Source organism: Neophocaena asiaeorientalis, unplaced genomic scaffold, assembly GCF_003031525.2.
Source record: "Neophocaena asiaeorientalis asiaeorientalis breed wild unplaced genomic scaffold, Neophocaena_asiaeorientalis_V1.1 scaffold703, whole genome shotgun sequence".
Taxonomy (NCBI): domain Eukaryota; kingdom Metazoa; phylum Chordata; class Mammalia; order Artiodactyla; family Phocoenidae; genus Neophocaena; species Neophocaena asiaeorientalis.
Genome location: NW_020174434.1, coordinates 2,345,992 through 2,370,026, shown reverse-complemented (window position 1 = coordinate 2,370,026; position 24,035 = coordinate 2,345,992). Strand labels below are relative to the sequence as shown.

The 24,035-nt window shown below is 46.0% G+C and overlaps 2 protein-coding genes across 4 annotated transcripts in view; one reads left to right on the top strand and one right to left on the bottom strand.

The window, feature by feature from the left end:
* Positions 1–2,905, bottom strand: part of EIPR1 (EARP complex and GARP complex interacting protein 1) — an 89,842-nt gene extending 86,937 nt beyond the window's left edge. The window contains exon 1 of one of the 2 annotated variants that reach the window (XM_024756939.1): positions 2,735–2,905. In XM_024756939.1, coding sequence (XP_024612707.1) covers positions 2,735–2,776 — 42 coding nt within the window. In that variant the 5' untranslated portion in view covers positions 2,777–2,905. The remainder of the gene's footprint in view (positions 1–2,734) is intronic. The other variant, XM_024756940.1, reaches the window with a different exon arrangement.
* Positions 2,906–6,575: 3,670 nt separating this feature from the next.
* TRAPPC12 (trafficking protein particle complex subunit 12) overlaps positions 6,576–24,035 on the top strand; it is a 65,279-nt gene continuing 47,819 nt past the window's right edge. For both annotated transcript variants that reach the window (XM_024756921.1, XM_024756920.1), the window contains exons 1-3: positions 6,576–6,701; positions 14,491–15,708; positions 22,934–23,050. In XM_024756921.1, coding sequence (XP_024612689.1) covers positions 14,497–15,708; positions 22,934–23,050 — 1,329 coding nt within the window. In that variant the 5' untranslated portion in view covers positions 6,576–6,701; positions 14,491–14,496. The remainder of the gene's footprint in view (positions 6,702–14,490; positions 15,709–22,933; positions 23,051–24,035) is intronic.

Sequence of the window (24,035 nt, the reverse complement as noted above, 5' to 3'; positions counted from 1 at the left end):
GGAGGGAGAGGGGGAGGGGGAGGGGGAGGGGAGGAGACAACGGGAAAAGGCTTCAGAAGATGCAAGCATTAGGCGGATGCTGCCACAGAAGAGCCAGAGCCCGTGATTATACACACGGACACTCACCTACAGAACTCAATGGAGCAATCACCTCTTCACAAGCGAGAAAAGACTAGAGAGGGAAGGCAAGACAACCCCAGACAACTGAACCTGAGTCGACACAGCTGGAGGAACTGAAAACCAGACCCAATGCTGGAAGGACGCAGAGACAGAAACCCCAACGAATAATGTATGCAATATCTGAAGATACAACAAATCTATAGAATGAAAGTATAAGATGGCTTTGTGCTTAAATTTGTCACTGTTAAAATGCAGTGTCTTCGTGCATTGGGTTGGAAGCAGCAGATCCACTGGCTATTTGATCACAGTTACTGTACGTCCTTTAAAATAATCTTCCACCCTTTAAGAAAAAGGGTCCTAAAACTCACCCAAGATTTGATATATTACTTGTCTTTATAGTGTAAACAGATTTCCAGTCGTCATCTTGCAGAGCAAGCATGATAGGAACAGCACACCCTAGACCATCTAGGTTATGGTAATAGAAACACAAGAACTTAGGCACTTGGCTCAAAGGGATGCAGGGCAAGGAAGTGGAAAGTCCGGGAGGAGAAACCGGCACCGGGTGCACAGCTAGTAAGGATGGCACTAACCAGGCAATCCAGGACACGCACACAAAGATGAGGTAAGGTACTCAACTTAAAATTCAAATTTTTTCTGTGCAAAAATCCTGAAGAGCTGGCTAAACAAGTCATGGAACCCTACTTGAATCAGCAGTCAACAATGTAATTAGAAAAACGAGAAACCTGAGTATAGATTTGGCAAAAGATTGTAATTAACTATATTGGGAGTCTGAAGGAAGACAGGAGAGCATAGAAAAAGCCAAAACTCCTCACGTGCCATGCCATCCAGTCGCCAGGTTATATGGAGAGATAAAAGCAAGAAGGTAAAGACTAGAAGAAACACTTTTTAAAATGTTGAAAGTGGTTGTTCTCAAGAACTCAGATAAGATGGAAAGGGAGTGCTTAGGGCTGGCTGATTTTTAATCAGATTTTCAGCCACTGACTGCTTAAACAACTCGTAAGAATTACTTGTTTTAAAATTTTTAAATACACAAAAAGAAAAAGAGCTAAAATCATGAACACAAGTCAACACGTTGCAGAAACACGGATGTGCCTGGCCTGTTCTCATTTTAACAGCCCCTCTATGCCGGCCTTCTGCCTCTTATTGGCACAGTGGTGCCTCATTTTACCCTCCAAGCCTCATTACCTTCAGTCAATGGTCAACGATCAGATTCCCATCTTCTATGTAAACTGTTCTCCGCAGTGATTTAAACATCACTGACAACCAAACCTCCACTATAACTTTCGGTTCTTTTATGTTTACTGTAGTAATGGTTTCTGCAAATTCAAGAAAGCCATGGCCCACAGAGCTGTGTAAAGTAAACAAGTGCAAAAATCAGCTACTTCTTTTAACATAAAAAAGAAATTAAAAAAAAAAAGATAAAGAGATTCAGATAAAATGCTTGATGCCCAAGGCAAGGATCTACTCCGTTGATTTGTCAAAATCCCAGGAAACAACATTTCAGTTACCTCAAAGATCCAACAGTGAAGATCAAAACCTCCGGGTTACTTAGGAGATTACTTGAGGAGATCAAAAAGTTATTAAGTAGCATTGGAAGAAGATGCACACTTTAGGTAGCACAGGTCAGAGAAACTTCTCTCCCCCCCTGGGCACCCTCTGGATGCACCACCTGGATGTACCCACATGTGTACCTTGTTAAGGAGAAAGCAGTTTAACTTTGTGGTTAAGGAGCTTTGAAGTCAGTTTGGGTTTAAAGCCTACCTAGGCTAGAATCCTTAGCTAAGCAGCCATAGACCACAGGAAAAATAGCATCTACCAATACGACTGCTGTGAGAATTAAAAAAAATATATGTACGGTGTTAACCAGAGTGCCTGACACACAGTTAAGTTCTCAATAACTGGTCGTTAAGGCACCAGTCTGTGTGATAGAGCCAGCTGTCAAGCCCTGTAACAGTTCATGACTCATAAGACACTGAAATACTGCCCTGTGTGGAATTTATCTGTTAAGAATTTTGTCTCATTATAATAATCAGAACAACGTTTACTGAATGCTTATTATATGCCAGGCAGTGTTCTAAGTGCTTGAATTAAATGTATTAACTCATATAATTTCATAACAGCCACAAGGGGGAGATGCTTATTTTCCCATTTTACTGAGAAGGAAACTGAGGCCCAAGGTCACACCGTAAGTGCTGGAGCCGACGTCAGCATTAGGGGAAGCTGGGTGAAGGGGACACAGGAACTTTCTGTGTCTCTTCGCAACTCTTAGTGTAGATTTAACATTGTGTCAAAATTAAACGCCCCCCCCCCCCAAAAAAAATAAATAGAGTGCCTGCTTCCAGGAACGCCAATGCTGGAGGAAAGGTACACAAGCAAATACACCGAAGTGAGTGGTGAGAATTAGGCCACAAGGAACGCCCGGGGCTGAGGGGAGGCGGCGGGGGCTCCCAAGCCGGGGGGTCGCGGGCAGAACCGCTGCGCCCCCCGTGTGTCACGCAGGCCCCCGGCCCGTCCTGGACGACCAGGGCCTCTGGCCCCCGAATCCCCAGTGACCTCGGCTGCACCGACGTCGCTGGGCCCTCCTGTCACCCACCTGGAACTCCAGGCCGTAGATCACCGGCGCGTCGTCCTCCATGCTGCGGCGGCTCACTCGCCTAAGGCCGGTCCCCGGAGCGGGTGCGCCCCACCTCAGCGTCCATTCATTCCCTCCAGCCCCGGCGGCGCCAAACCGGAACGCTTTCTGGCCCACCCCGGCTCCCGTAGGGCTCACTTCCGGTGTTTTCCTGATGAGTCATCAATGCGTTCCTCGCCGGCGGCCAATGGCGGCAGCGCCGGGCTTGTGCGCATGCCCACTTGGCTCCCATCCGGGCTCTCAGCTCCCAGGCCCCGGAGAGTGGGACCGCGAGGGGAGGACCGGCCTGGGGGACTCCCGCAGGGAGGCGGGGGCGGAGCGAAGCCGGCCCGGCCCGGCTCGCAGTTACGGCCGCCCGGCGGTCTGCAGCTCGGGCCCCTCCCTGCTCCATCGCCCCAGAGGGAATGGCTTCCCTGAGGCTGTGACGCTGTCGTTGGACGGCTGGGTGCCGGGACGCATGCTTTGTAGGCCCTGTCGTTAAGTTCTTCGCTCCAGCCTTACGGCTAAGGCATCATTCTTACATTTTACAGATGGGCCGCTGCAAATTTCAGTGACAGTTGAGGGCACAGAGGGGTTAAGTTGGGGGGCTAGGCTGTCAGACTTAGGTAGGCCGGGACCAGGATCCTTAAAGTCAGGGACCGGGCTAGTTCATATCTGCAGGCGCCAGGCGGTGTGTGTGGGGTGGCCAAGGGATCGCACTGCCAGGGCTGGGGTGACGCCTGACATCGAACCACTGGCATTGTTTGGCAGCATTTGCCTCTGTAGGGAGCCTGGTGGGAAGATCCTGGGGTCATTGGATCTCCAAGGACTGTCATGCTGGAGAGGTTGCCCCGCTCAGGCAGTACTCCCAAAGTGCCTGCCTTGACATTAGGCAATGCCTTTGGCAGACAGGAATGACATTGCATGGAGTCCCAAAATCCCCATAGCTGAACCTCCTTCACTAACCTGGGTCCCATAGGTTTCCAGGACCATGCACCTCTCCTCCATCTGTGTGACCATTTAACTTTTCCCTCTTCCCTTAATCTTTGTTTCAAATAACGAGGTCTGGAATAGGTATATAAAAAGATGTTTGATATCGCTGATCATCAGGGAAATGCAAATGAACCACAATGAGCTATCACCTCACACCTGTTAGAATGGTTGTCACCAAAAAGTTAAAAGTTAAGTGTTGGCAGGATTGGAGAAAAGGGAACCTTTGTACACTGCTGGTGAGAATGTAAAAGGATACATCGACTATGGTAAACAGTATGGAGATTCCTCAAAAAATTAAAAATAGAGCTACCATATGATCTCACAATCCCACTTTTGAGATCCGAAGAAAATGAAATCCCTATCTTGAAGAGATATCTGCACTCCATGTTCACTGCAGGATTATTTGCAGTAGCTGAGACATGGAAACAACCTAAGTGTGTGTGAGTGTGTGTGTGTGTGTGTGTGCGCGCACACACTCAGCAAGGGCTCACTGCCTCATGCCCATAGAAGACAAGACTATGGTACCAGCTTTTGAGAAAAGAATGACCTTTATTGTGAGGTTGACCAGTAAGGAAATGGGAGACAGGTCTCAAATCAGTCTCCCCAGTCCAAGGTTCGGGGTGAAATTTAAGGGGTTAGGGAAATTTCAAACTTGAAAGCTGATTGGTTAGCCTCAAATCAGTCCATATAAACTACCGGTGCTGCTGGAAGCCAGATTTTCCTTATTGAAAGATTTCTTGCCTCATAAAGGGCTCCAGTGACATTTCTATTTGAGTTCTGTAGACTGAAGATTCTTTGGGGGTCATCCTGGAGACACATGCAGTGCTGTCTGTAAAATAACTCAAGGTTTGATTAAGCAATTTAAGGAGAATAAGCAGTTTAAGCTGGTCAATGTTTTTTAACATGCTTTTTCATATATATAATGAAATATTATTCAACCTTAAAATGAAGGAGGTCCTGTCGTTTGTGACAACATGAATGAACCTAGAGGACATTGTGCTAAATGAAATAAGCCAGTTACAGAAAGACAAATACAGTATGATTCCACATACATGTGGAATCTAAAAGAGAAAGTTGAAATCATTGTAACAGAGAGTAGAATGGCGATTACCAGAGGCTGAGGGGTGGGAGAAAGGGGAAATATTGATCAAAAAATACAAACTTTCAATTATAAGATGAATAAGTTCTGGAGAGATAGTTAATAATAATGTATCCTATACTTGATAGCTAGTGGGAACATACTATAAGGCACAGGAAGCTCAGCCCGGTGCTCTGTGATGACCTAGATGGGTGGGATGGTGGGAGGTCCAAGAGGGAGGGGATATATGTATACATACAGCTGACTCACTTCGTTGTACAGCAGAAACTAACAGCATTGTAAAGCAATTATACTCCAATTTAAAAAAATATACTATAATTGAAATTTGTGGAGAGTAGATTTCAAGTGTTTTCACCACAAACACAGAAAATGGGAAATAAGTGAGGTGATGAATAAGTTCATTAGTTCCATTGTGGTCATCATCTCACAATGTATAGATATATCAAAACATCACGTTGTACACCTTAAATATATACGATTTTTATGTCAAAAATAAAATATTTTTTACATCTTTATTGGAGTATAATTGCTTTACAACGGTGTGTTAGTTTCTGCTTTATAACAAAGGGAATCAGTTATACATATACATATGTTCCCATATCTCTTCCCTCTTGCATCTCCCTCCCTCCCCCCCTCCCTATCCCCCCCACTCTAGGTAGTCACAAAGCACCGAGCTGATCTCCCTGTGCTATGCAGCTGCTTCCCACTAGCTATCTATTTTATGTTTGGTGGTGTATATATGTCCATGCCACTCTCTCACTTTGTCACAGCTTACCCTTCCCCCTCGCCAAGTCCATTCTCTAGTAGATTTGTGTCTTTATTCCTGTCTTATCCCTAGGTTCATGACATTTTTTTTTCTTAGATTCCATATATATGTTTTAGCATACAGTATTTGTCTTTCTCTTTTTGAGTTCACTCTGTATGACAGACTCTAGGTCCATCCACCTCACTACAAATAACTCAATTTCGTTTCTTTTTATGTGCCACATCTTCTTTATCCATTCATCCGATGATGGACACTTAGGTTAGATATCAAAACATCATGTTGTACCCCTTAAATATATACGATTTTTATTTGTCAAAAGTAAAATATTTTAAATCATTAAAAAATAAGAATAAAGAATTGGCTGGGTCTGGTTTGGCTTAGTTGTGCTCCAGCGCCTAGCGCTGTGCCTGGTACTTAAGCTGGATAGGAATCCTTGGATGAACGAAGAGATCTGGGTGGTTACACCAGAAATCAAGGAAGCAGAGGCACAGACGTGGGCATCCTATTCACCGGCACCGTTTGCCTAAGATTAAGTTGCGGCGCTAAGGAATGTAGGATCTTCATACTGCTGGATTAAATCCACCCAGCTATTATTCGTATTCTTATTACCATTTTTATCGTTAATGTGGTTACACAGTAGTACAGATGCATGGCAGGAAAAGTTGAAAATACATATAGGCACAAAGACAAATCCCTGAAAATAAATGTTTCTAGGGTGATTTGGCCAGGAAAATAAAGAGCTTAACCATCTCCCTTCCAGCTGCCCCTCTGCCACAGGTTTGCTTGTCGCCTCTGAGGGTCACAACGATTTCCCTCCCCAGTCCCAGGGAAGGGCTGAACTCCCCCCACGCATGCCCCGCCCCCGATTCCCACCTTGGGGCCCACACCCCGCCCACCAATGCCTGAACCGGAAACGCTCCGGGCGCTTGGCTCCTGCACTGGGCATGCGCGGGAGCAGGCGCGCGCAGGCGCAGAAGCCGCAGGAGGCGCCGATTCCAGTCCCTCCTTCCCGGCTTCCTCTACCCTTCTCCTTGCACCCTGGGTTACGGCTGTAGGTGACCCTTTCTCCAACCCCAGGGGGCCGGTGGCAGGTGAGGACAGGGCCCGGGCTGTAGGGAGGGGGTCGTGCTGTCCCTAACCGCAGCCCCGCCGGCCCTCAGACACAGTCCCCCGGGGGTCTTCTCTCCGGGTCTCCTCCCCGGGGTGTCCTCCCCGAGGTTCTTCTCCCCTGGTCTCTCCTCTCCGGGCGTGTCTCCTCCCCAGGGTTCTCTTCCCGGGAGTTCTTTTCCCCGGGGTTTCCTCCCCGGGGGTCTCCTCCCCGGGGGTCTCTCCTCTCCGAGGGTGTTTCCTCCCCGGGGTCTCGTCTCTGTCCCTCCTCCCGCCAAGCCCAGGCTGGTCCTGCCGGGTCCGCAGCGCGGGCCTTCCCTTCCGGGGGCGGCCGTTGGCTGCACACCCCCGGAGCAGCCCCCAACGCTTGGCACCGAAAGCTGGGGAGGGGTCTGCGGCCCAGGTCCCAGCCGTGGCCCACAGTGACTTCTTAGTCCTGGTTTACTCTCCGGCAGGCGGACTTTGACAGTGACTCGCCCGACCAGACTCAGTATTGTGCGGGCAAAATGCGGTGGTTTGTGTAAAAGCATGTAAGTCTTGTAAATGTTGGCTGATTCCTTCCAGGACAGCATCCAGGACAGAGCTGACTGATAAGAGTGCATATACTGGGAAGATTTGAAAACACTTTTATTGTAAAAGAGCATAAGGCTCAAAGATGTGCTTTAAAATATGCCTGTTTCCCTCACCCTCATCCACAAAAGAGTTTGACCCCAATGAAACATTTCCTTGGACCTGCCATATCTCTTTATAGCTACTGGAAAACACTGTATTTAAATACTTCTTGTTTCTTTTCGTCAATTCAGAAGGTTGTACTGGGTGGCATACAGCGAGTTAGGGCCCCTGTGTGATGGGCTGGGAGAAGGGATTGAGGACTTCGAATAGGATAAAATTTACCAGTCCGCACATCCAGTGATTTCAGACAGGATCTTCACCGTTCCAAGACTGTGTTACCACTCTGCTTCGTCATTAAACTTATAATTACTGTGTTTAAGTGCAGCTCATCACAGTTTAAAAAGTTCCTGTGCATCCGTTGCTATTTAATCTTCATTATCCCAGTTTACAGTTGAGGAAGCCGAGGCTAAAGGATTAAGCCATTTTCAAAGGTCACCTTATTTATCAGTGAAGCTAAGACTCAAGCAGTTACTCAGAGCGCTTTGTGCCTCCGCCTGCGGCTCTCGGTCACGACCTGTCTAGGAGCCTTACAAGGAGAGCAGAGGCAGAAAAACTTGGAATCCTGTCAGCATCAAGTATTGGTACTGTGGCTTTGGGCAAATCACTCGACTTTCTCTGCTGTATGATGGAGCTAATACTTTGTGAGTTGATCCTAAGGATTAAATATGATAACTCATGTAAAATGCTTGATCTGTGGTGGGTGTTCTTTACGTGGGGCTTTTATAAATATGTGCTAATTAGATTCCTACCTCATGGCATAGTTCTTTCATGGAAATACAGTTTACATTATTGCAATCTGGTAAAAGATTTGTAATTGCAGAGTCTTACGTCCAGAAAGGGAGCCTGAACAGCAGTAGTTTTCATTATTCTTAGTGAATTTAAATCACTTAAAGTTAGTACTTGAAAAATATTTTAAGGCATTAATTAAGCTCATTGTGCAAAGAACTCAACTGGACAAAGAGAAAATCCGATTTCTTTGCTAGCATTTTGGTGCTGACATAGGCTTAAAACCATGTCTATGATTTCATGAAATTCATTAAATCAATAGTAGGAGAAGCAAAGATTTATATCACATGCAAATCAAGGACAGATTCATATGCTTTTCCATTTTTAGATTATGAAATGTAAAGACTGCATGTAACATATATGGAAAACACAAAGTTCAAGTGCAGACCCGACGCCGTCTTCTGTCACTGGTGCTGCCAGCGGCTTAGACTCTCATGTGTCCCTCCCCCATCACACCTCCCCTTGCTGTCACTTCCAAGCTCCTCCCCAACCGAATTGGGTGTTGTTATCACCTTGTTTTTGTGTTTGTATTCCTAAAATAGTATATTGTTTCATTTTCATGTTTTGAACTTTATATGGAAAATCATACTGTTTATTTTTCTACCGGTTCTGGGTGCAGAATTAGATGTGTGAGATTCAAACATTGTTGCATTCACTATAGGATGGCTCATTCGTTTTCACTGCTGTTTAGTATTCCATTTTTGAATACACTGCTGTTTATTTATGATGGTGCCTATGGGCAGTGGTTGTTTCCAGATTTTTTATTTTGGGGGCTTTGAAAAGGGGGCGGCATTTTGTTTCTATTTTCTGTTTGTGACGGTCACGGTCATAGCTTTTGGTGCCCATGTGCAGGAGTTCCTCCGTGATACATAAGTAGTGGGACCATTTTTGTCTCAACCAGGACTCTTGAGAGTGAAAGGAGGTGCTTAATTTTACTTCAGCTATGGGTGTAAAGTGGAATCATTCTAGAAAAATCAAGTTGTATGGCTGTTGAAGTCACAGGACACATGCTTGTGAAATGTGTATCCCTTTCACCTTGTTCAAATCTTTGTGCAAAATATTTTTCTGTTGGATCGTCTGTAATCCTGTTGATTTGTAGGAATTTTTAATGTCATCTTGATATTATGAAGTCTGACAATATCAAGTGTAGGTGAATGTGTTGAACAAGAAGACTATTTACACACCGCTACTAAGTGTGTAAATTGGTACAACCACTTAGTAAAGCAATTTGGCGTTATCTGATAAAGAGGTGTATTCTCCATGAATGACCCACTGCACACGCTTAACTTTTAATAATGTCATGAAGGAGTTTTCGCACGTACAGCAGGAGACATGTACAAGAATATTCATAACAGCACTGTCTGTAGATTCACAAACCTAACACCTCAAATATCGATCAACAGAAGAATAGATATTAGGCTGTGGAACCATCACGCAGTAGAGCATCGTCAGCAAAGATGAGTGAATCACAGCTTCACGCCACTTACAGGGTTGGGTCTCAGGTTAAAAGTGGGGAGGGGAAACTAAGGAAAAAACTGAGAAATCTAACACGTCTGAGGAAACAAACGTGGAAAATTAAGGAAAAACAAGGATGTGACAAATCTCAGAATATTAGCCCAGAAAAGGAGGGGAAGTGGGTGTTATAAACATTGTATCCACTCCAGTTTAATAAAAGTTGTTTATAGAAAAGGGGCCTTCAGAAGAGTCAGGGAAAGGAGCAAGAACCTTCTAAGGTATTCCAGTGAAAGGAGTCAGAAAGCCGAGATGGAGCTCGCACCGCTGTCCCGTTCCATAGACAGCCCTCTTTCCTGGGGCCAGAGCGGCGTGTGTGTCACAGTTACTTAGTTTCCTCTCTGTTATCTCCTTGAGAGCCAGTAATGTAGCCTTAATGTAGCTGGTGTCTGAGACACAGTGGCGCTCGGCGAGCAATGATCCCTGACTTGCAGGGCGTCTCAGCTCAGTCCTTTGGCGATGTTTCTGATAAGTGTGTAGTTTCCATTCAGAAATTAAGGTAAACAATTTAATTTTTACTCTGGGCTGGGTAACATCTGTGTAAACAGTGTCACTAGGAAACAGGTGACATTGATTTTCTAAATTAGATTGGATTAGAAACGAGGTTACTGGAGAGAATCAAAACATAGTTACAGACTTAAGCATTGACTTGAAAGAGCGTTCTTCTTAGCTTTCTTCCTTTCAGATGATTTCTTTAAAAACAAGAATTTTAGGTGAGTTGCTAAACGCAGAATTGCTTGTCAGAGTTTTATTCCTTGCCAAGCTGTTCTTCAGGAAGGTTGCATTCCCCTTGCCAATAAGTAAGTTTCCCTAAAATTCCCCAGAGCTGTCACTTCTAAAACTCTTTGCCTATTTCACAGGTCACATTTTTTAAAATCATAGTTTCAATCTGGGTTTCTTGAATTATTGCTTAAGGAGTTGTTTCTTGCTGTAATGATCCAGTCCGCATAATGAATGGGTCTCGACAGTGATGAGTCTTCTCTCATTGCGTTGCCTGGTGAGAAGCAGCTCAAGGTCATCTGTGCACAGTCTTTCCTAGGTCCCCCCATTTTAGTCTGTCTTTCTCTGTATCTTGTAATACACACCAGTTAACCTGGCAGTGACTTCTGCTTACTTTAAGAGTAGACTTTTCTCCACTTTTCCCTGCATATAAAGAAAGTATCTGTGTGATTTTGCCAGTTTTGATATTACTCACCTTCTCCTGTAATTGTATGTATTGGGCCTTATATCATACCGTTTTTCACAGGTGTCCGTTAACGTAGTAACGGGGCATCTGGCATTATCATCTGCACTGTTTTTATTCTGAGAAGGGCCCGGTTAACCAGCAGTGGTTCCCGGCATCTCCCGGGCACTGTGTGGGCGCGGGGTACTTGAGTCCTCAGGGGTTTAGTCAGGGGCCCTGCTTCCATTCCTGGTCAGATGAGTCCCATCACTTCTCTGGTTCTTAGTGTCCTCATCTGTATTTTAGGGCAGCCGATGCCTGTCTCGTCTGGCTGTTGCAAAGGTTAAACAAAGTCATGGCCGTTCCGTGGTCTTCCTGCTTAGTCTTCGTGTCCTGCCTGGGGAGGACCAGGGAAGAGCCTTACACGTTGGGGTTCGTCCACTCTGATGTTCCTGAGGCAGCCTCCCATTGGAGCTGTGAAACATTACAAGTATAGGGGCTTTTGTTCCTTTTCATTGTATTTTTGACTTATTTATAGCTAATAATTTTTAAGTGAATATGTAGTAAATGGGGAATTAGTAACTGACTATGCTGGTCAAGAAACTTCTCCAAAATGTTTAACTTTGAACCTACTTTAAAGTAATCTTGCTTTTGGATCTCAGGGTGGTCCAGGCTATAAAAGGGAAAGAGAGCTAATTTGGAATACTGTGATGAAAGTGTTGACAGAGAAAAAAGTAATCTTATCTAGAGACCAGCTGAGTATAGTTACTTTTTTTGTTTTTTTCTCTTTTGATACAATTTTTAAAGGTTACAGTCCATTTACAGTTATTACAAAATATTGGCTATATTCCTCGTGTTGTGCAATCCATCCTTGTAGCCTGTCTCATAGCCAGTGGTTTGTACCTCTCACTCCCCCACCTCTGTATTGCCTCTCCCGCTCCCTGCTGGTAGCCACTAGTTTGTTCTCTGTACCTATGAGTCTGCTTCTTTTTTTGTTATATTCACTTGTTTGTTGTATTTTTTAGATTCAACAAATAAGTGACATCATACGGTATTTGCCATTCTCTGACTTATTTCACTTGGCATAATGCCCTCCAAGTCCATCCATGTTGTTTCAAATAGAAAATTTTTGTTCTTTTTTATGGCTGAATAGTATTCCATTGTGTGTACGTGTGTGTGTGTGTGTGTGTGTGTGTGTGTGTGTGTGTGTGTATGTATATACACACATACATACATACCACATCTTCTTTATCCATTCATCTGTTGAAGGACATTGAGGCTGCTTCCATATCTTAGCAATTGTAAATAATGCTGCTATGAACATTGGGGTACATGTATCTTTTTGAATTAGTGTTTTTTCTTTTTTTGAATATATACCCAGGAGTGGAATTGCTGGCTCATATGGTAGTTCTATTTTTAATTTTTTGTGAAACCTCCATACTGTTCTCCACAGTGGCTGCACCAACTTACATTCCCACCAACAGTGCAGGAGGGTTCCCTTTTCTCCACACCCTTGCCAACATTTTTTGTGTTCTTTTTGACGATAGCCATTCTGACAGGTGTAAGGTGGTATCTCACTGTGGTTCCGATTTACATTGATGATTAGCGATGTTGAGCATCTTTTCATGTGCCTGTTGGCCATCTGCATTTCCTCTTTGGAAAAATGTCTGTTTGGTTCTTCTGCCCATTTTTCAGTTGGGTTGTTTGATTTTTTGATGTTGAGTTGTATGAACTGTTTATATATGTTGGATATTAATCCCTTATCAGTCATATCATTTGCAAATATTTTCTCCCATTCAGTTGGTTGTCTTTTCCTTTTGTCAAGGTTTCCTTTGCTGTGCAAAAACTTTTAAGTTTAGTTATTTTTTATTTTTGCTTTTTTTTCCTTTGCCTTACAAGACAGATACAAAAACCTGTTGCTGCGATTTATGTCAAATAGTGTTCTGCCTGTGTTTTTCTCTAGGAGTTTTATAGTATCCAGTCTTACATTTAGGTCTTCAATCTACTTTGAGTTTATTTTTGTATATGTTGTTACTATAGGCTGAAGTAGTCTTGTCTTGGGAAGGCTTGAGGGCAGAGGCGGAACTTCAGCTGCGTCTTAAAGAATGAGTAGGGTTTAAAAGGCTGAGACCTCACACCCGTTAGGATGACTACTGTCAAAAAGACAGAAAATTAGCTAGTGCTAGTGAGGATGTGGAGAAATGGGAACCGTTGTGCACTCTTGGTGGGCATGTAAAATGGTGTAACTGATGGAAGATAGTTTGGGTAGTTCTTTACAAGATTAAAAATAGAACTGCCACATGAATGATCCAGGAATCCCACTTCTGGGTTTTTACCCGAAAGAGTGGAAAGCAGGGTCTCGAAGAGATTATTTGTACACCCATGTTCACAGCAGCAGTATTCATAGTAGTCAAAAGATGGAAGTAATCTAAGTGTTCATCAACAGATAAATGGATAAACATAGTATGTACATACGATGGGATATTAACTCGGCCTTAAAAATAAGAAAATTCTGGGACTTCCCTGGTGGTCCAGTGGTAAAGAATCCACCTTACAATGCAGGGGACGTAGGTTTGGTCCCTGGTCAGGGAACTGAGATCCCACATGCTGTGGGGCAACTAAGCCTGCACACCGCAACTACTGAGCTCACGCACCTCAACTAGAGCCCGCGTTCCACAACTACAGAGCCCACGCGCCCTGGAGCCTGCACGCCACAACTAGAGAGAAGCCCGCGCGCCGCACTGAAGAGCCTGCACGCCGCAACTGAGACCTGACACAGCAGAAAATAAATAAAAAATAATAATAAATCGTTTTTAAAAAATAAGGAAATTCTGACATAGGCAATAACATGGGTGAACCTTGAGGACATTGTGCTCAGTGAAATAAGCCAAACACAAAAGGACAAATACCACGTCCTTCCACAAATACCATATTTAGGGTCCCTCCCTAGCGTAGTCAGATTCATAGAGACAGACAAGAGAATGGTGGTTGCCAGGGGCTGGGGGAGCGGGAGATGGGGAGTTAGTGTGTATTGATTTCAGTTTTGCAGGATGAGAAGCGTTCTGGAGATGGGTGGTGGTGATGGTTGCACGACAAACTGTACTCTATGCCACTGAACTGAACACTTCGCGGTGATTGCGGTGGTAGATTTCATATGATGTGTCTTTTACCACAAAAAGAAATAAATGGCTGGAGAAACGGAGGCTATTGAATTTTAAACCATTTGAATATGTAGCTGATCAACTGATAAACATTTTTAGCCGACTTTTATTTTTTAAAGCAGTTTTAGATTCCCTGCAAAATCGAGAGGAAGGTGCAAAGGCTTCTCATCTCCCTGCTGCCCCGACCCAGGCAGAGCCTCCCGCGTTATCCACATCCCCGCCAGATGGTGCGCTGGTTACAACCGATGGGCCTGTGTTGACACATCATAATCCCCCAAAGTCCACAGTCTACGTTGTCTCTCTCCTGGTGTGGCACATTCTATGCATTTGAACAAATGTATATAGTGATGTATCCACCATTACAAGGACACGAATTCACCATTTTTATAAATTCAAAAACAATTTCAGTAAGATCAAATCATCGTAATAGTAACTGAGATATGAGCTGATGAGGTTGGTGTGTATTTGTCTTTGTTTCAGGTGACCATGGAGAGTGCTAAAGGTGCCGAGCAGCGTGGGCCCGAGCAGAGCGGCCCAGCCGAGGGGCCGGCCCAGAGCACGGCTCCGCAAGGGCCCCAGGGAGACCAGCGGCAGCTCCTCTATCATGAGGAAACTATTGATCTCGGTGGAGACGAGTTTGGGTCAGAAGACTCGAATAACTTAGTGGACAAGCTCGACGAGCCCATGATGGAGAGCGTCCTCATCTCTGATTCCCCGAACAACAGCGAGGATGGCGCGGGGGACCTGGGTTGTTTGCAGGATGTCGTGGAGACTGCAGAAGGCGGCACAGATCACAGACGGGAAAGCGTCGTAGATGAAGAAGCGCTGGACGCTCTGAGTGATGATGGTGAAAGTGAGGGAGAGGACACACCTAAAGACGTCTCGGACATGACCCCCGACAGCAGAGCATCGTTGAAGGAAGACCCAGAGCAAGAGGAGGTGAAAGACCTGCCCACCTTTGAGCACGAGGGTGCAGAGGACTTGGGCCCAGGGGACGTGAGGGCGCCCGCAGCGGGGCCGGCATCAGGACTGTCCCCCCGGCAGCCGGCCCCCAAAGACGAGCCGGTGCCCATGTGCACCATCTTCGGCCAGCCGCCGCCCGCCGGCTCCCAGCCCCGGGTCCTGCGCGACGGCTTCGAGTCCCAGATGGTGAAATCGCCCAGTTTCAGCGGCGTGAGCGAAGCGGCCGCCAGGACCCCTCCTCAGGTGGTCCAGCCGAGCCCTAGCCTGAGCAAATTTTTTGGCGATACAACCAGCACTAACTCCTTGGCCTCGGACTTCTTTGATTCCTTCACAACCTCCACCTTCATCTCCGTCAGTAATCCCAACGCCAGCCCTTCGATTCCCGAAAGCTTGTCTTCACTCGCCGCTACCCCAGTGGGGGAAGACTCCCTGGGTTCTGCTGACCCTTCTTACTCCCCAGGGACGGAAAGATCAGAGTCAGGTGTTTCCACAGCTTCTCTGGAAATTCCTCAGTCTCCAAAACCGTTTTCACAGATCCAGGCTGTGTTTGCCGGGAGCGAGGACCCCTTTGCCACCGCCCTGAGCATGAGCGAGATGGACCGGAGAAACGACGCCTGGATTCCCGGGGAGGCGACCAGGAACGTGCTGATCTCAGTCACCACCCAGCAGTGCAGCACGGTGTTCGTGGGCAAGGAGGACCTCACCATGCCGGGCCTCAAGTTCGACAACATCCAGGTGAGAGCACAGGGGCTTTAGAGCGAACATGGGCTGCTGGATGCTTCTCAGCAGAACTGGTGATTCTGTGTCCACAGCTCATTGCTTTTCATCTGTTTGTGTTTCATGTATATCCATGTGTAAAAAACCTTTCAAGGATTGAAAAACCCTTATTTTTCAGCAGTTCCAAAGATTCTGATTGCGGGAATCTTTATGATGTCACTAGGTAGTTTGGAACCCTGCTGATTTCTGTGGTATAATGTGGTTTAGGTACTAATCAGAGCCTTAGAAATAAGAAGCAGTTCTGAACTTTGCGAGATCAGTTTATTTATGACATTTGAGCTCTAGTAAATGATAAATCCCCGTTCCTCTTTTTAGATATGGAAAACTATATCTGCAGTACATATAATGTGCTTGATGTAGAAAGAGTTCTTACAGATTTGGTAAAAAAAAGAAAATACAAATGGCCCCTCAAAATAATAAATCATAAAAATATATAAATATTACATACAGTAAATAACAATATTAGAAAGTTCAATCTTACCAGTAATCAAAGGTGATAAAGTTATTTTCATTTCCTGTCGTCTAAGTTCTTTATAATTATTCCATGTTTGTTAGAATGTGAGAAAATAGCCTGCTTAAGCAGCCCTGGTGGGACTGATCATTTGGTACAAACTTTCTTAAGTTGTAAAACGCACGTCCAAACACGCATATCCTTTGACCCAGAAATCCCACCCTTAGGAATTATTTGTAAGGAAATAATCTCACTGATGTACAAATACCCAGCTTTTGGGCTGCCCATCAGAGTGAGGTTTATAATTGCAAAGAACCTGAAACCATCTGAAAGTCCATTATCAAAAGGCTGGTTGAATACATTTGACACATCTTGTTTTTTCAGTGGAATGTTTACGTAGGTATTAAAAATGACGTTATATTGAAATAAATATCTTTTTCGTGAAAAAAAGAAAAAATAAAAATGATGTTATATCAAAATACTTAATGAGGTTCGTATTTTATAAGATGGCATGTAGCTTGCCTTACGTGATAATGTTTTTGTAGGTATGTGTGTACGTCCACGTGAGGTTAGCTCAGTTGCATGTCAGGTGTGGTTTGTCCCGCCCGGGTTGCAGGTGGGATCAGCAGTGTCTGTGCCACATGAGGTCCTGCGTGGGTCTCTCCTCTGGGAACTGAAGGAGGACCCTGCGGTTCTCAGCAGGCCCTCCCGGGGGAAGGAGTCCCCCTTCCCACACACTCGGCAGGGTCAGAAAGCCCGGTGCAGGCAGTGGAGCCCTGAGCCCCGTGAGGCCGAATCCCATAAGAAGCGGAGTGGCTGCTGGAGGAGTGAGGCCAGTTGGCTGTTTTTCTCAGTAACTGAAGTGAAAGCCTGCAGGTTCCAGATATTTTGCACGTCCGTGTCTACAGCATATTTGCTCACTAAGCGCATCTTCCTTGTGGGCTTGCTGCCCACCGGGCACTGTCCTCAGCCCCCTTCTCCACCCTCTCAAGCAGAATGTACTGAACATGAATTTACCTTCACAGGGTCTTTTCAGTGAATCACAGTTATGGACTCTGATTTCAGGGATATTTGATGTTCAGGATTTGATGACTCAACCCAGTGGTTCCGCACAGGGTGCTGAGGCCCAGGGCTCCTAGGGTGCATTTAGAACCATGTAGAGGTATTTCACTGTGGTCGCCTAAAGGGCTGGGCTGAGCACATGAGCTTTCATGGACAGGGCCGGGGATGCTGAATGCCCCGGGGTGGCTGGGTCGTCTCCTGCAGTGAAGCATGTTGGTCGTTCTTGAGTTGGGAACACAAAGTGCTGATGTTCGTTCCTAGTTTAACCCAGATTGAATCAGGCATGGAGGCCCTTTCTACCAGTGAAAAGCACGGGTTCTGTGATAGCTCCTCTGCAGCTTTGAAGCTTCCAGGTGGCCACTGTGAAATAAGCAGGGCATTGGGTGATCAGCCAGGGTCGGGGCGCCCACTGCATGGGCGGGACCCACACTAGCGGCCAGCCAGGAGACAGCGTGTTTCCTTTCTGCTTCCTTTAAATCTGAAGGCAATGTCTTCCGTACCTCTTGCAATTCACAGTGATTGTTTTGGAAACCTCATGGTAAACTGAAATATGAATTGAGAATAGTTCCTAAAATGTCTTTGACCTTTCCATGGAACAAATGTGCTGGTTGTTTCTTCACCTATGTCTCTTCAGTTGTATACTATCCTTCAAAGAACTTTTCATTCCCAGGATAGAAAAGAAAAACTGTGTGGTTTACCTTGGAAATGCTGTGTTTATTTGCCAGAGGACTTAAGGTCGGGGTAGAACACATCTATTAACTCACTGTGCACACCAGGCTTGTAAGAGGTCAACCAAGCATTTGTTGGATTTACCTGTTCACAAGTTTCTCCCTATGCCACTGTAACTGTTGCATCATTGTTCTAAGTCAGCTTTCTGAAACACCTCGAAATTTTTCCAATTGCTCACCTGTTGGTGCCTAATTAAAAATTCCTTCCTATGGGATAAAATTTGGGGGGAAGATTGTTAAATTGTTTCCTTATGAAGTGACTTCTATAGCAGTCTGAGTTAAGTTAGAGGCCATGAAGGTGAGCGTGTAACACTTCATCCAACCATATAGCATCAAAAGAGGAATGTCGGCATTTTTAACTAATTAGAGTGTTAGATGGCCTGTGTTCTTAAAGAGATAAATGGAAAGTTTGTTGGGAAACGATCGTTCAGAAATTTTCAGAACCAGTGAAGAATGGAAGTTGGAGAATATTTGTATGAAGCTTGTTTAGTAAGGAGAGAGAGAGGGGGAGTAAAAGAGGGAGAGGGAGAGAGACAGAAGAGATAAGTAAACTAGAAGCAGCAGAATGTCAGTGGTAAAGGTAGTAAGATCGTGAAGGGAAGATAGTAGGGTGGGGACTCAGAATGCTGTGGCCTTGCTGGTGGATCTGGAAACCCAACGTCCAGACTTGAGACTGGGCCTTTCCACCACCCTGTCTGATTCTGCCCCCTGATTCTTTCCTTCCCCTCGCTCTTCCTCCAATTTGGATTTGATGGGAATCCCATCAGGGAAGCCCACAGTTTGTGAAAACCCCTTTCCTGGGCCATGCTAAGTCCCTGTGTTGGAAACCTACGGATGGCCGAAGACGTACCTGTTCCTGCAGGTCTGCTAGCTACGAATTCTCTCCTCTTTAAGTCTGAAGAAATTTCATCTTCACTCTCAAAGCTCTTTTTGCTGGAAATGCAGTGTGTTTACAACACGTAGACTTGGAGGTTGACGCAGCTTTATTCCTTTCAGCACTTTGAAGGTGTCCTTCCATATCTTCCAGTTGGTATCGTTGCTGATTGAAGTCTGTAGTAATTTTTATCTTTGCTCTTCTGTACCTAGTGTATATGTTTTCCTCTGGTTGGTTTTAAGATTTTATCACTGGTTTTCAGCAGTTTGATTCTGATGTGCCTTCCCATGGTTTTCTTTTATGTTTATCTTGCTTAGGTTTCATTCACCCTGTTGGATTTGTGGCTCTATTATTTGCATCAATTTTGGAACATTTTTGGTCATTACTTCTTCAGTTAGCTCTTCTGTTTTTCACTCTCTCCTCTGCTTCTGGGAACTCCAGTTTCACATATTACTTGATATTACTAATGAGGTCATTAAAGATCTGTTTCTGTTTTTGCTTTCAATCATTTTTCTCTTTGTACTTAAGTTTGGGGTTCTGTCATTCTGTCCTTCAGTTTGTTCATCTTTCCTTCTGCACTTTGTAGTTTGCAGCTGATGCTAGTCAGTAAATTTTTCGTATTTTTTGTCTCTATAATTTCCTTTTAGTTCCTTTCTATATATTTTTCTCTCCTCATTCTGTTCAAGTTTTACTTTAGATCTTTGAGCACATTTATAATAGCTGTTGCGCAGTTCTATTCTGAAAATTCCATCAGTGCTGTAATTTCAGAGTCTATTTGTATTTACTTTTTCTTTGGTCGTGAGTCACGTGTGCCTGTGTTTTCACATGTCTAGTGATTTTTTATCAGAGGGTGGATATTGTGGATTTCCTAATGTTGAGTGTCTATATTTTGTCATCTTCCTTCAAAAAGACTTGTATTTTGTTCTAGCCAGCAGATTCATTTGATCCTTTTCAGGTTTAGTTTTTAGCTTCTCAGGGTGAGTTTAGAGTAGCTTGCATACTTGGGTGACCTTTCTGACGCCTGTACCGAGTGCCTGTGTGTCCAAGAGCGCTCTGCAGTGGTCGCCTGGACTGGACATCTCAGCCCCAAGTGAGCTCACAGCCCTGTCCCGGCTCCCCGTCCACCCTTCGCACGCACCGTTTACCACTCAGCGGTACCGTCGCGGGCCCACGTGGCTTTCCAGCCCTGCTCTTTGTACGGTTCCATCCTGTCCGGTGCTCTGACTGCCAGGTCCGGCCAGCTGCCCTCCAGCTCCCAGCCAGTCCCCGCTCGGCGAGTTCCCTGTGCTCGGCGTGACCCCCGCACCACTGCGTCCACAGCTGCCTTTGGGTTCAAGAGCTCAACTCCTCGTCTACCCTTGTCTCAGATCACATCCTTCTCTGTGTCAGAAGACACTTGTTGTGTCTGTGTTTTCCGTGTTCTAGTTGTTTACATTAGGACAATAAGCCCAGGCTGGGTCTCTCTGTGACGGACAGAAGCAGACGTTGCTGCCGCTGAGTTTGTTCGACGCATTCGCAGGTGGGCCTGGCTCCCCTTTCTTAGGTTCCTGATGTGAAGGATGCTGACCTGTGTTGAACGTGTGTGTGAGGTAGGGAAGGTCTGGAGTGGCCGGTGCAAGCCGTTTTGCAGCCGTCCTAAAGCTGATGGTATCAGTGAACAGCTTCCCTTCAATACCGATTTGTTCAGGGCCCCCTGCGAAAGGGGTTTAGATCTGTCTTTGTCTTTACAGCTTAGTTAAGATACAATCCGCACACCATGTAACTCACGCACCGAATTTACAATTCAGTGGTTTTTAGATTGTTGACAGAGTTGTGGGGCCATCACCACATCAATTTGTGGAACGTTTTCATCACCCCAGCGGGAAGCCCCAGACCTCCTTGCTTTCAGTCCCCACCCCTTCACCCCACCCCAGCGCCAGGCAACCACTGACCCGCTTTCCATCTCTCTGGATTCTCCTCTCTGGACACTTGATACGGATGAATCACACGACACGTGGTCTGTCATGACTGGCTTCTCTCATGGAGACATGTTCAAGAGTCATCCGAATTGTAGCATGTGTCAGTACACCACTCCTTTCTGTTGTCACATACGGTTGACCTTGAACGACACGGTTTGAACTATGCTGGCCCACTGACTGCTGGGTTACATAGTAAACCTGCGGTTCACACTTTGAGGAACATCCCAGCTCTCTTCCAGAGCGGCTGCACCGTCTTACATTCCACCAGCGGCGTATGCGGGTTCCGAGGTCTCCACAACCTCGAGTTTGGAGTTTGTTTTGTTTCTGTTTGTTGGGATGTCGTCTTTTTGGGCAGTTTCACTCCCCCGGGACTAAGAGGACAGAGCCCTCCCGGGAGGGGCAGCCGTGTTTCTCGTTGGTGCCCAGGCAGAGCGCCGGGTGAGGCTGGGCCACTGTCCTTTCAGCACCACTGCCTGTGACCGCGTGTGTCGTCAGGCTTCCTGACAGTAAAGCCCGAGGCCCGTGCTCTGGGAGTCAGCTGCTCTGGGTTTTGCTTTGACTTCATACATTAAAACTTAGAAGGCACTGCTGAAGCCGTTCCCACGCTGCAGCGGGGGAGGCCCTCTGCAAGCTGAGATCCAGCACCTGACTCGTTCACGCTCAGTCTCCCCACGCTCCCCTGCCCTGGGTGCCCTCCCCTGAAGATTTGCTGATTGGAAGGGGTCCCTGGGGTTCTAGGTGGATCCCACCCCGCATAGCTCACAAGACATCCTGCGGAGGAAGCTTGCTCCCCCCGCTCCGGTGAGCATGAAGGGTCTGCGGCAAAGGCGCTGTTACCCCCGTGTCAGAACTGCCTTCAGCTGAGTGACACGGCGAGAGCCAGTCCATGTTAGGGCGTTTTGTCGCGTCTTTGGGCTTTCAGAGGTGAGATGATTGTCAGTTCTATATACGCTCGTGTCTCAGGAACTTCCCTGCTAACTCAGGTGTTAACTAACAGAGAATTTTAAAGGGCAGGAGATTTTCGCAGTGTGGTCCTATTAACTGAGACGGCTGCAATGATGGAGAAGTTAGGCGGGTCTTCCCTCGGCGGCATGAAGATGTGATTTTGCCCTTTCCTGGTTCGCAGTTCCTCTGGCTCAGATAAAGCTCCTTGTCTGATAGGAGTTACACTTGTGCAAAGCTTTATGGAGCCATATGGCTGAGTTCTTTTTATTCCGCCCTTTAATTATCCCTCCAGATCAGTTAGCCACTTCTGTGGTTCTGGCATCTGAAGTATTTCACCTTACCCTCTGAAAGCAAAAAAATCATAGAACTGCAGCTTCTAGATCTCTGCCCCTGTGTAAGACGTGCGGCTTGGTCTCTGAGCACCTGGGCCTCCGTCCTGGCTCCTCCCAGGTTCCTCCTGGGTCACTTGGCCATGGATGATCCCTTTTCCCCTGACCTCGCCCATCTGTCCACCTGTACGGTCACTCAGCCCAGGTGCAGGCGGGTCTAACCCGAGGCTTGGGCTGAGAGAGCCCCTGTGTGGAGGCTGGTGGGGGCCTTTCCGGAGCAGCCCGCTCCCCGAGCGGAGGGCCCGGCAGAGGGAGGGACCCCTGCTCTCCTTGGGCTCGGGAGAGACGCAGCCCTGGGCGGAAGGCAGTGCCCTGGGCCACCACTCACTACTCTAGCCAGGCCCTAGGGGCTCCCGGGGGCCCAGGCCGGCCGGCAGCTTGGCGGGATGCGGGCAGAGGGCGCTCAGGCCTGCCCGCCCCAGCCTGGGTCCCACCGTGCACGCCGCTTCTCCCGGGGGCGGTGTCGCTCACGCCCCCCGTGCCCCGCGCCTCCGGCCCCCCGCCTGGCTTGCTGTGCCTCTTACATAAGCCTGGTACAGGCGCTGGTGCTTCACTGCTTCCTCTCCAAAAGAAGAGCCATTCTAAACTGCACGTTTTATTAAAGATCGTGATGCCTTAGCGTCTGGTTTATTGAAGTTTGACTCTGCTGTAACCACATTTTGACCTCCATACACCAATGGAGAAAAAGGAGATTTTGGTTATAGCTATGGGTTCTGGTTAGCTGAGTTTAATTAACATTTTATTGTCCTGACATGTTTTTCTTATATTCTTTCAAGGGAGATGCAGTTAAAGACTTAATGCTTCGCTTCCTGGGTGAAAAAGCTGCAGCAAAGAGGCAGGTCTTAAACGCCAACTCGGTAGAACAGTCTTTTGTTGGATTGAAACAGCTCATTGTAAGTAACAATGTATTTGATTTTCTGTGTGTGTGTGTGTTTTTTTTTTGATAAGTCCTGCTTCCCTTCATAATATTTAACCTCCAGTTAATTACTTTGAGTATTTTATCCTAAGCCCTTGCACATAAATAGAATTTTGTTGGATTAGATAACCAGTCCTGTGCAGCAAAGAGCATCACGTTAACGTGCTTTTTACTTTTTAAGTCCAGTTTTTAGAAAGCATGATTTCAAATGATCAAATTACTTGAAGCAGTATATACTTTGATTAAATATGCTTCATCAAAAATAACTGGAGTGAAATAAGTTTATGTTGATTTTCTTAAAATACTCTGTTTTCTCCACTTGGCATAGAAGGTTTATTATTAAATGAGTGGATTCCCCAGAAATGCGCACGAAAGCCTTTCTTTATTCATTAACAGGAGTAAGTGCAAACACCAGACAGAGACGCTGTTCTGAAATAGGAAACTCTGACTGCAGGCGTTTTAAGCTGGGCGGGGCAGATGCTTCTGGTGGCCTGGGAGCCACTGGAAACTGTCTGCCCCACAGCATCTTTTATGTTGTTACAAAAGCTTGTGTCCTCAAAAAGGTCAGTAAGAAACACTTGCTTAAAGAAAAGAGAGAGAGAGAGACCTAAAAAAAAGAAAAGAAGAAAGAAACACTTGCTTAGGTGGTTTGCTGATATTTTCATGTTGAAACCAATTAAAGTTTAGTTTTTAGTAAATGTAAATCAAATGTTTCATTGAGTTTCTTTCACTGAAGTGATTCTAGACTTATTCCCATGAATGAGAAGCTTTGGGAAGGAAAGATGTGGAGATATTCTATTTTTAAAAGGGAGAGGGAACAGCAAACCTTTAAGTGTCTCTATGCATTATCGTTTGTTAATGAAGTTACAGGTCTCAGACGGTAACTGTGTCCACGGCCGCATGAATCTGGTGGAATGAACATGTCTCCCTTGTGCGGTGGGCCACTGTCGTTCCCTTTACTC